The 12,068-nt window shown below is 44.9% G+C and overlaps 1 protein-coding gene across 1 annotated transcript in view; it reads left to right on the top strand.

The window, feature by feature from the left end:
- The window catches only part of LOC148677536 (protein WWC2-like), a 71,939-nt gene that overhangs the window by 46,602 nt on the left and 13,269 nt on the right, over nt 1-12,068 (top strand). The window contains exons 9-16 of the mRNA XM_088642284.1: nt 457-699; nt 2,549-2,638; nt 3,927-4,495; nt 7,728-7,851; nt 8,861-8,944; nt 9,810-9,896; nt 11,427-11,619; nt 11,815-11,982. Coding sequence (XP_088498410.1) covers nt 457-699; nt 2,549-2,638; nt 3,927-4,495; nt 7,728-7,851; nt 8,861-8,944; nt 9,810-9,896; nt 11,427-11,619; nt 11,815-11,982 — 1,558 coding nt within the window. The remainder of the gene's footprint in view (nt 1-456; nt 700-2,548; nt 2,639-3,926; nt 4,496-7,727; nt 7,852-8,860; nt 8,945-9,809; nt 9,897-11,426; nt 11,620-11,814; nt 11,983-12,068) is intronic.

Here is a 12,068-nt window from a genome sequence, read left to right as displayed (position 1 = left end):
GAATTGGCTTCATTACTCTGCTCTCCTCCCCACTGAGAGCTGGTGTGTGGGGAGCGTTCCGGCGCACTAAGGCTGCCGTCGCATCATCCAGGTGGGGCTGCACACTGGTGGTGGTGGAGGGGATCCCCATTACCTGTGAAGTGCTTTGAGTGGAGTGTCCAGAAAAGCGCTATATAAGTGTGAGCGATTATTATTATTATTATTATTATTATTATTATTATTATTATTATTATTATTATTATTATTCAGCACAGTGGGGAGCCTCAGCTGCCCTGTAGTCAACAGCAGGAATTGTCCTGAGCTGTGTTAGCTTGTGCTCCCAGCACTTTTATGGGAAACTGCTGTTTGACTTGAACAATCCAGCCCCATCCTTAAAGGAGCCCTTAAATGGCGCCTGTTTTGGGTTTCGGGGTCCGGGCTGACGCGCGGCGGTCTGTGTGTGTGTCCGGCCTGCAGCATGGCCAACGTGAAGATCGAGCTGGCGAAGCTGGAGAGCGAGGCGTGGCCGGGGGCGCTGGACGTGGAGAGGGAGCGGCTGGTGCTGATCAACGAGAAGGAGGAGCTGCTGAAGGAGCTGCAGTTCGTGACGCCGCGGCGGCGCACGCCGGGCGAGCTGGAGCGGCTGGAGGCCGAGCGCCGCCGGCTGGAGGAGGAGCTGCAGGCGGTGCGGAGCACGCCCAGCCCGGCGCTGGCGGAGAGGTAGGGGCACCCGCCGGGGGCGAGGGACTCCTGTTCTAGATGACGGCAGATCACTGCCCGTTGCAGCCGTAACGGCACAAGTGAAATCTGCTGAAGCGATCCTGTCGCCGCTGTGGTTAATTGCAGACAATGATGTGTTCAATTCAAAATTTGGGCGTTTCTCGAAAAGAGTAGGGGTGTTATCCCGGCGTCCTGACCAAATTTCCCGTTGGCCCTTACCAGTCATGGCCTCCTAATCATCCCCATCTATAAAAATTGGCTTCATTACTCTGCTCTCCTCCCCAATAAGAGCTGAAGTGTGGTGAGCGTTCTGGCGCACTATGGCTGCCGTCGCATCATCCAGGTGGATGCTGCACATTGGTGGTGGTGGAGGGGAGTCCCCATTACCTGTAAAGCGCTTTGAGTGGAGTGTCCAGAAAAGCGCTCTATAAGTGTAAGCAATTTTTATTAATTATTATTAAAATGCTGTCGCTCACCAGCAAACTGTAAAAAACTCGGGTGGTTGTATGATGCTAGACGAAGTGAGAGCAAAAACCCCATGGTCTTGGACCCGTGTAATACAGACGGGAAGGGGTTTGTTTCTGGCAGAGAGAAGTTGTGAAATTCAAATTTCTACCTCCTCAACGTCTTAGCGCTTGGTGAAAATGTATCGTGTTTTCCTTGGCTGATATTTTCATGTTTGCTCTCTTTCTCCCAGGTAGACATTTGTATTAGATATTTGTGATCTAGTGTGTTGTTCTAAGTCAGAGCACATACCAAATTAGGACTTTCACTTAACTCTACGCTGTAATTTACAGCCAATATGGCTCTACCACAGAAACCAAGCGACTTCAAGCCAGCCCAAATTTTCCCTGTGGTGATGGGAATGCACAGGGTAGTCATTTTCAGGAAAGAGAAAACTCTTTTGCTCTGACTGCAGAAGATGAAACCTATAACGTAGTAAATTACCATGTATTCATCTAATGAACACAAACTTGCATTAAAAAAGAATCGGGTACTTCAGCCAAATAAGGGGTTTTACAGTGTACGTCGGAGCAGGGTTTGCAGATGCATTTAAACTGTCTCAAGGAATCAAGGAAAGATGTCTCCGTCTCTCAGTGCACTAAATATTGTGTACTGCAGTTTTTAAAAAACTGTTTTTTATAAATTGGTGCAATACAGCAGTATCTGTTCTGCTTTACTTGGGCTGCTGTCAGCGCAGTTGGAGGACCGGTGTTTACTGAAAGGAACACTCTCGTATGGAAAAATGGTGACCTTGTGCTACAGTTTTTCGGATGAGCGTTAAAACAATGGTTTTGACCTCTTGGCCATTAAAGCCATGGCACTGTTTGTAACAGGAGGGGTGCTTACCCTGGGCCTCCTTCCACTTGTTTCAGTTGATGAAGCAATTTCTCACTTCTTCACTTGATACGCTGTGCAGTGGGTCTACTGGCTCATAATGGTCCAGTGGGCGCTGCACTTAACTGATGGATGAAGTGGATCCCTTGCTTTTACATTAAGCTCTTTAGGATCCTTTAGGTCGAAAGGTGCTCTGTAAATGTTTGCTCTTACCTGCATTAGTTTCATTGTTTAATTGAATCCACATTTGTATTTGGAGGATTTTATTTTTTTTTATTTTGCAAGACTGTGTCCAACAGCTGACGGAAACTCAGCTGACGGAAAGTGTCGCTAAACTTCAAATCGCGGCCTGCAAGACAATTTGTTTGGCGGGAGCTGGGCAGTACCCACCTGCAACGTGGTGTGCTGGCTGGGAAGATGAAGGACTTGGCTCGTGCTCAAAGCGGGGGGGTGAAGGACGTGGTGTGCACCTCGGTTCCGCTGCAAGCTGACGGCGGTCTTGTTGCTTCAGGTTGAAAGTGCAGGAGAAGAGACGCCTGCTGCTGCTGAAGCTGGAGGAGTCCACCAGGCTGGCGACTCGGCTGCATTCGCAGCTGAAAAGGTGACCGTGGCCTTCTGTGACCGGGGGTTGGGCTACCTGTAAAGGTAAAGGGGAGAAGGAGCTAGGGGGCCAGTGGAGCCGGAAGCTGTGAATGAACCCGAACTGAAACCTGAAATCCCGTTGCGAGGTTTAGCTTCCGAAGGGAGATGACTAAATTGCCAGCATCTGTCAGCCACCGTGAGCTGCCTGTGTGGTTCTGCAAACCAATATGTCACACACAGCCCACTGCTAGATTTGTGGAGATCTAATAGGCAGCGTCGAATTTTGTGTTGGATTTCAACTGATGTCAGAAACTTTGTTTGAATTCCTGCTATCATTTAGGAGGGGCTATTTTTATTTTTTTTTTAAAACACACAGCCTCCTTTTTGGTTTCTGCTCCTCCTATGACATTGATTGTCTTGGATTCCACAGCACATTTCATATATTCCCCATTATTGGGCCACACAGTAATTAAAGAGTCAGTGTTGTTTTAGCCTGTTTTTAAAGGGCTCATTTTGTGTTGTGTTTCGAGACCTTTATGCAGCAGGCCACCTGAGAGGAGGTTTTTTTTATCAAAAGTCCCATGTATGCATAATGCATATGGTCAGTTCTTCTTTAAAAACTTACAAAGTGAGATAGCATATGAAAAACAAACCCAAAATGTAATTATTTCTTGTTGGCTATGGCTTTCACAGTGACTTTCAGCAATACACTTTAATTGTCATCTATTCAAAATCCTTTAATAGACAATAAGAAACCCCCCACTATTCTATTGCAAAGATCAGCCTTTTGTCCAGCTTCAAAATGAGGAAGAATATCTTTGCAATGCTGGAAGGACACAGCGAGATGCATTTTAATCCACGTTTAAACTCGAATAGCAAGAAACTTTTAATCCTAAAATGTTTCACTGTATCGGTACCAAGCACATATTACAATAATGTCATAATTAACTATATCTTTCATAGTTGTTTCAGAATTTCATGCTTCTTTGTCCAGTGTTGATCCAGAAAAAGCATTTACAATGGAACACGTTAACTATTTTTTTGTCCATTTTTTTTTATTTGCAAATGTTCTTTTTGCAATTCTAAAAGGCACTTCTGCATTTCAAAAACGGGTTCTTTGGAAGGTACACACGCTGATATGAAGTTAAAGCCCAAAACCATCGGTTCTGTAGTAACAATTAGTGTGATACAACATTTCATCAGACGTATAAAGCTTCTGGGCACGTGTCCTGGAGGGTGTTTTAGTGAGAGGCAGCCCGGTCTAGAAATGTAAAGCCATGTCCTTCTGTCGCTGTCCCTGCCTGCAGCCTCTCCGCCAGCACGCTGTCTGTATCCTCGGGAAGCAGCCTGGGTTCCCTGGCCTCCAGCCGGGGGTCTCTGAACACCTCCAGCCGGGGGTCCCTCAACTCCCTGAGCTCCACCGACCTCTACTACGGTCAGGCCGACCAGCCCGTGGACCTGGACTACCAGTACAAGCTGGACCTGCTGCTGCAGGAGAAGCCCGCCTACGCCCCCTCCGGGCCCATCACCACCATCCACGAGAACGAGGTGATCAAGCCCCCCGCCGGCGCCCCCCGCTCGCCCGCCCGCGCCCCCGAGCCCCCCAAGTCGGTGGCGTCGCTGTCCTCCAGGTCCTCCCTGTCCTCGCTCTCGCCCCCCGGCTCCCCCCTGGTCTCCGACGGGCCCTCGCTCCCGTCCTCCCAGGACTCCCCCCCGCGGGACTTGGCCGCGGAGCTCGAGGACGGCGGCGTCGCCGGGGACCTCGCGGGCCTGAGCTTCTGTGAGGACCAGATGCTGCTGGACTGCGATGCCGCAGACAAGGAGGACGGCGACGGCGTCCGCCCCCCCCTGACAGCCCTGCAGGAAGGAGTGAGGGGTAAGGGCGGCCCTCGGGGCTGAAATTGTCCTTTTTTTAGCTGGGCGGCAAGCACATCTTAAAAGGGGCGGCGGCAGTTCTTCTGAAACTCGCCGACTCAGTAGTGCCGTATTGGTCTCTGGATGCAAAAAAATGAAGCCCCCTTGGTGAGCAAGCACCCTTTTCATTGTGGTGTAGGGGGAGAAAATCCTGCCATAAGCTACAATCTTCTGTAATTTAGCTCTTCCCTTCGAGATCGCCTCTGATCCCCATGGTGTGCTTGCATCATTATGAATGATCAGGTTAAGCAGTTCACACCATTGCCTTGACAAACCTTTGGGAGTATCCGCATTTCCTGATTTTCATTACAGAGGCATTTCATTTCATATGCACCAGTTAGAGATAAAACGCCGTCGTCAGCCTTTTCCACGCCACAGACGTTGATTTTTGATGAATGTGCGCAAACGGATCCATTCTGTTTCAGTTCTGTCTAGGGAGCCTAGTGTTTTTTTTTCTATCGATTGTGTATCGTTTAAAAAGAAAAATCTGATGCATCAGTTAACTCACTTTGGAATTGGGTCAGAAAAGAAAATGAATCTTGGGTGTGTATTAATGTGTGATATGGCTACTACAGGAATACAGCACTAAAAGTGACTCAACCCTTCATGTCCTGGCAGGAGGTGATAGTCCCTGCCAGTAGAAAAAGTCTCTGACTCTGGGCTTCAAAGAGGAGGAAGGGAGGATTTTCTGTGAACAATGACATTAGACTACAGAACAGAGGTGAACACAGGCCACAGAGTTCATCTCGCAAACAACCAGATGTTCACAGCAGCCTATAAAAATACATGAGCACCTCTTACTTTTATTTACACAAAAAATACAACTTCACGCCATAAAGGGTTAAACCAGTTTGCTCATACAAGAAGTGGCACCTGTTTTATTCTCATTTGCTCATTGAATTTGAAGGTTGTGGGTAATTGCTGAGCTCAGACAATTCTCTGCTTAAAACTCATGCACAGTCTTGACTTTTAATAGTGATCAATCGGTACAATGACTGAAGCATCTCTCTCAGCTGTAGGTTTATTGCAGTTTTACACTTAAATTCACATAAAACCAAAAGGAGTTGTTGCCTTATTAAATTCTACCCGTTTTACCAGCAGTTTTATGTAGAACTTCATATTTGGAAAAGTATTTTCAACACATTTTGGCAAAATCTAGTACTTCAGCTGAGCATTGTTTGTTCTAACTCTGCTTTGCGCAGACATTTTATTCCAAGAAAAGTGAAATGGAGGCCATTTTCTTATAAACAAAAGTCATGTCTCTATTAAAATATGAATAAAACATGGAGGAAAGGTTGGGACTTCAAGCAGAAGTGGGATGATTCTAGGAATGTAGCCCTTTGTGTAGGAATCTAGCTCTACCAGATAACAAGCAATCCATTAATAAGATGTAAGAGAAACTTCTGAAGAAATGTTACATTCCTGAAACTTGAAACACCTCAAATCCTGCAACACATCAAGTCCAGATTAAAGTATTCCCTTTGTTTAGAACAAGTTCTAATAGCTTCAGTTTCATTTAAACAATTAATTGGATGATAATGGGATTATGTATTTTTTTTAAATGTTTGTTTTAAGTATGTGTTTTTTTCCTGTTGCGTTCTGCAGTTTGGCTGAATGTGATATGTATCCTTGTGTTGCGCATCCCTGATTAGTCCATGATGTGTGCAGGGAATTTATTCATAAGGAGCTGGAAGAGACATAGTGGGAAAAATTGCTTTTTGTTTCACGCCAGACAGCCAGCCTTCCATTCATCTTTTAGATTGGAAAATTGTCCGAAAATTAAAATAATTTTCTTAAACGCCAACAAGAAAAGATTTACCTTCCTGTAAAGGACCAATTCCAATAGAGGAGCAGTAGGGTCATAGATATGTTTCAGGGTCAGTAGAAAAGTACTGTCCTTTACTTTGGCTGAATAGCTGGCATTATTTTTGTATTGACCCTCCTAATGTGTACATGTATATAGTATGTGCACATTAATATAACTGTGAATTATAGCTTTAGGGAACATTAAAAGAGACCGTAATCTTTTTAAAATGTTATCAGCCCCATAGTTCTTATTGGAAGCGAAATTGTTTCTTTCTAAATGAATGTTTTTGTCAAAATGAATTCCGACTGAAACCATATCTACAGCCCTGTTTATTAGGCAAAATCCTTAAACCTTCTTGTGTGATTTAACGTAATGCAGTGAAGATTTGTGGGCTTGTATTTGAAAAACAAAGATTTCCCATTATCCATGAATTTCTTTGGCACCCCTGTGTTTATCATTTTATTCAGTAATGATTTAATTCTCTGGGAAGCGGGCTTTTTTTCCCCCCATGATAGAGGAACCTGTTATTCAGTTTAATTTTATGCTCTCCTGCCATCTACTGGCTAATTTCTTCACTGCAGTTCAACTGCCGACCTTTCCTTGTGAGTTGTTTCTGGAATTGGGAACTATCCAGTGACCTTTAACAGACACACCTGATCGAGTAGTGGAAAATCTGAAGCTGAGCACTGTTTGCTTTAAACCTCCCTAGTCAGGCTAACTCCCCTCTTTCAAAGTTATATTGTCGCAAGATCAATGTTACTGCAGACAGTTCAGATTGGAAGGTATTTTTGTACAAGCAGGTTATAAAGCTGGCTGGCCCAACTCCATACAGACACCCGTACGGCTTGAAAACTGCACAGCGGAGCAAAGTCATCTGATCCTTGTACCAAATACACTCTGATCCCAGAGAAAACGAAAATGACCAATTTCTACCAGATCTCTAATGTTATGTGTTAGCGTTCGGCACTGATGGTGATAGGCGTGGACTTCCTAAGCTCCCATTTAAGTGTGCACCAGGTTTTGGACTGTTTCTTTTTTTAAGCATAAGGTTTATAAGAATCTCGTCTTTATGTAGTAAGAAAAACACAGTTTATAAAATCTCCAGTGAAGTCTTCTGAGCTCCAAACTATGTACGGTACCACCTCTAGTCCTCCTGTATTCTGAAAGCCCCTTGTGGACACGAATAAGTTTGAAATGCCTGAAGACTGTCAGGCCTTTGATTTCCTGTGTACAGAGCTGTTGTGATGCAGTAGCTGTGCTTGCCTTGCTTCGCCATGTTGCTGTGGGTGTGCAGTGGCTTTTTTAGTCTGGAGTTCTGTGGCATTTAGAAGCCTGAAAGAAAGGCAGGCAAAAGAAAAGCTGTTTTGTGCGGGTTCTGTCTTTGCAGATGACGATTTGCAAAAAAGGCCGACGGGTCGCCTACTTGAAGAGAAGACGGCGTGCGTCTCCGCCGCCGTGTCGGACGAGTCGGTCGCTGGAGACAGCGGCGTGTACGAGGCGTCAGTCAAGAGGTACGTCTCCTTTGATCAACGAAAAACGCAGAACAATGTCGTCCAGCGTTCCTCTGATCTTTAACTCCTCTCTGGTCCCCAGACATTGGGCTAGTTTCCAGTTCATTAAAATCGACCTTATTGTGAACATAAATGGAACAGGATGCTTATTACCAGTAAGCTGGAATTTATTTTCAAATTAATTTGGACACCTGGCTGAAAAGCAGAGATGAGACTTTTTAGAATCAATTTAACAGAACACCCGAGGCCCCATCAATGAACAAGTTAAAGCTGACAAGTCTTAAAGCTAAATTCAGACCTAAGACCCCCTCCCTGATTTTAAAGGGAGGGTGTCTTTCAGAATGTTATTAAACACTAACCTGTGTTCGTCTGAGACCAGTCTTTCTCAAGAAAATATTGTTGTTAGATCTATTTTGCTTCGTTTGTGTAACAGCGTACACCACGAAGAACCAGCGTGATTAATCTCTTACTGTTCAGTTGACTCAAAGGTGATTAAACAAAAAAAGGTGAATATGGTTTGAAATTTGTGATAAAATACTTTTTTTAAATCAGAACCTTTCTGAATGCTCGGGAAGCTCATTCATCTGTTCTCCTTAAGGCTGGATGGCTTTCATCTGCTTTTGCCTTCAACCCATTTTAAAACCAGCAACCTTCATCATCTATTTCTCCTTCCTAAAAAACTTTTTTTCAGAAGCATTTGGTTTCGCGTTCAGCCCTCGTCCCGTTTGTTCATAATCTGTTTTAATTAGACTTTGCTGCACAGGCCAGAAACCAGCCTCCCCACTGTGCCACACCAGAAGGACACTTTCACTGTGCAATTACTTCCCTCCTTTCAGATGATGGAGTCTAAGTAAATCTGCCCGTATCCCCTTTTCTTCAGCAAGAAATGACTGAAAACTTTGCCGAAGTTTCGTTTGAACTTTACGGAAGTGAAACGTCCTCAGTGCCAATGGTTTGCTTGGTCTGTGTGGGAGAAGAAGGTTGTGATTGAACTGTTCCCCCTCTGCAGGTCTGTTGAAATTGAAGATGTGGCATACATTGAAGATGACCCAGCTGCTGCTGCAGAGGCTTCTCAGGTCCAGATTGGATTTAAGTAAGATACCCCTAGAAGAAACGTCATGCCTTTTATGCCAGGAGGCGGAATCTGTTGCTCTTTATAAAGAGAATATTAATGGGCAGTCTTTTTTTATTTCCTGTACTTTTGTGTATTCTATAAAAACAAGAAGCAGCTGTAGGAATTTGGGGATTTTGATTTCCTACTGTATGTGCAATCTTGCAAGCCAGACTGTGCGTCTCGTGTTCCTAACCCTCCGTGTGTTCTTCTACAAGAAAGGGAGGCTATGTAGAGTAGGAACAAGCACTGACCTGGGAAAGCTGTCATGTCTTCATCAGAATTGTAAAACAGCACATTTTTAGAAATCTTAATCGGAGACTTATTTTCTCGCGGTCATGTTTAAAAAGAGGTAGCTGAAAGGTTTGAAGGACTTTTGAGATAATTTCCAAATCAGGTGTAACTAAATATTTTGTGGTTGGACAAAAGGCATGGGGAATCATCTTGTCTTTTCTGAATTTGATTTTTTTTTTTTAGTGTTTGTGTAAGTAAGGTAAACTGCTGTGGATTAAAATGTGACTTTTTTAAAAAATGATTTGTGAAAGATGCATTGTGAAGAACACTTTGCTTGAAAGGCGCTTTATCAAATAGTTTGATTGATTGTACCTCAAATTGGCCTTGAAGTATCCTTCAAAAAGATTTCGTATGTTTGACTGCAGCCTTCAAACATCTAGAAAGACGAGATGCCTTTATCTTTGATTTTGGCATCCTTCCCTTTAATTAAAGATTATAATTAAGGTGCCTTTCAGGACAGAGTCACTTGCAAACTGTACTTGTAAACGTTTTTTATCACAATGTCAACTCAGGCTGTTTTCAGATATCTAATTGCTCTCTTCCTCTGTTGAAGATATGATGCCAGCAGCTCCAGTTTTGTAATAATTGTGTTGCAGCTCCGAAACCAGGCTGCTCTTCTGCTGCCACATGGTACAAAAGTGTAAGTATGGGATAGACGGTTGTCCCACTTTGATTTTATTCAACATAATTATAATTTGGCAGTTCTGCGCGCCGTAGCTTCGTCCTTAAGTGACACCAGCCACCATCAACAGACCCAATAGCTCAGACAGATATAAATGGCTGTTTGGCCAGAGGGAGCCCTGGAGGCAGGTGATACAGGGTGTTGTAGTCAAGGAAAGGACAAAGAGTAGTGTCACTGGGGGTGCAAAGGGAAGCTGTTGCGGGATTTATACCCTTGCCATCTTTCATGAGCATATCCATTCTCAAGCGCAGCAGGACTCGCCATTAAAAAACTGGATGGATTCCCGTTTTGCGTTGCCCAGTTCCATTTCTTCTGGACCCAAGACAGGTGCCATTTCAGCTCAGGCGTTTGTCTCCATCAAGACTTCTTTATTCATCCCCTGTTCTCCCCGCGGTGCTGTTTCTAGCTGGCGCGGTCTGTGTGCGTTCCCTGCCTTGACAGCCGAAGGAGGCCATCGGTGCTTTGCAAAGTGCCCTTCTGGATCCCTCCACTTATTTGTGTGTGTTTACAAAGACGGCAAAAGGCAAATAGAGAGACGTTGGGTTTTGAAAACTAAAATTCAGGAATTCATGTTTTTTTTTTGTTTAATGATGCTCCTCTTAAAATGTCCGAGGCGTGTTTGGGAAGGATTAGTGGTTGCAGTTGTACCTGGAGCTTTTCTCAGGCACAGAGATGTGAGCCGAGGCAGTAGGGTGTCGAACACAGACTGCAGGACCGGAGGTGTTGATTGGACCAGCGTGTAGTGGCACAGCTGGACGTGGTGGTGTCACATTAAAGCACGGAGCATTCCCTCAGGGTTGTGTGAAATACTGCAGAACTCGGCTTGACGCAAACCACAGGAATCCTTTGATTGTGTAAAATGCTCGAATAATGTTGGGAGTTTACACCTGTGTAGTGTAAGTTCATACAATTTAATGAAGTCTCTGCCCAATCTGGTTTAACCCCCTGCGTCTCTCCTCCTCCTCCGTTCTGATTGGAGAAGCTGAGCGCTAGAGAAAGAAACAGGAGTGTTGAAGGACGCAGGGCCGCCTCATGGCCGTCTGGCTGCTGCTACACTGTGCAGTGGGGGCTGAAGCATGTCCCTCCTCCATATCAAGTGCTTTGGGATTAAAGGCGCTACAGAAACTAAATTTATTTGTTGTTTTTATTTTATGCTCAGTTCTCTCAGGAGCTGCTGCCATAGAGGTTTGAAGGATGTGACAAAACACACTTCCTGATATAAAAAGTAAAAAACTTGCAAACTAATTTGTGGCCTCGTTATGTGTATACTGTGCTTCGTTTTTTTTGGGCGATTCTGTGTGTCGTGTTCCAGGAGTGATTGCCTCAGGTATGGGTATGTAGGCGCGGCCCTTTTAATATGTTCTTGAAAGTACAGGTTTAGGTCAGCCTCAAGGCCGGGCTAGTCACGTCTTTGCTTTTTTTCTGTGAATTCAGACCTGGATAGAAAGGCCTGCACTCGGTTGTAAACACTATTCGTTTTCACTACAGGTACGTCAGGGCCGCCTTACTTCCGTCTTCAAGTGAAATAAGCTGCTTGTTCCGCACTAAGGTCCACTCTTTCGCTGACGGCATCGCGTTTAACGAAATCTTCAGAGCCACCGTGCCTCAGCTTATTCTCCGGCAAAAGACCCTGAGAATTGACGTGTGCACTGTTGGCAAAGCACGCCATGAGGAGCGTCTGGTAAGCCGCGCTAGAAATCCTTTACCCCTGCACACCTGTGTGTTCGTGTGTGTTGGTTCTGAAATAGTCAACCTTTCAGATGGCTTTTTTAATCTGTAAGCCGGTCCGTGCGGATCGTTCAGAAGCGTTCAGCTGTTGTAGGCTTCTGCTGATCTCAGCCTGTGTCATCCACCACGTTCCCAATTGTCTTGGCAGGCAGGAACACAGATCAGTTTGGCGGACGTCCCGCTGAGTGGCGAGATCTCCACTCACTGGTATAATCTACTGATTTGTAAGAAAACCAGCCATCAGAAGAGCCAGGATGAAAATGAAGAAACGTCATTTTCGCCTCCTGATCAGCGCCCCAGCATTATTGTGGATTTGGTAAGTTAGTCTTTCAGTTCGGCTATAAGAGCTGTACTTCGCTGTTTTTCCCCCAAAATCTACACCTTATTTTAGTTTGTTTTTTT

The sequence above is a fragment of the Lepisosteus platostomus genome, chromosome 1, assembly GCF_059453375.1.
Source record: "Lepisosteus platostomus isolate fLepPlt1 chromosome 1, fLepPlt1.hap1, whole genome shotgun sequence".
In the NCBI taxonomy this organism is placed as follows: Eukaryota; Metazoa; Chordata; class Actinopteri; order Semionotiformes; family Lepisosteidae; genus Lepisosteus; species Lepisosteus platostomus.
Note: the sequence above shows the minus strand (reverse complement) of the source record. Positions and strands in the feature narration are given on the sequence as shown.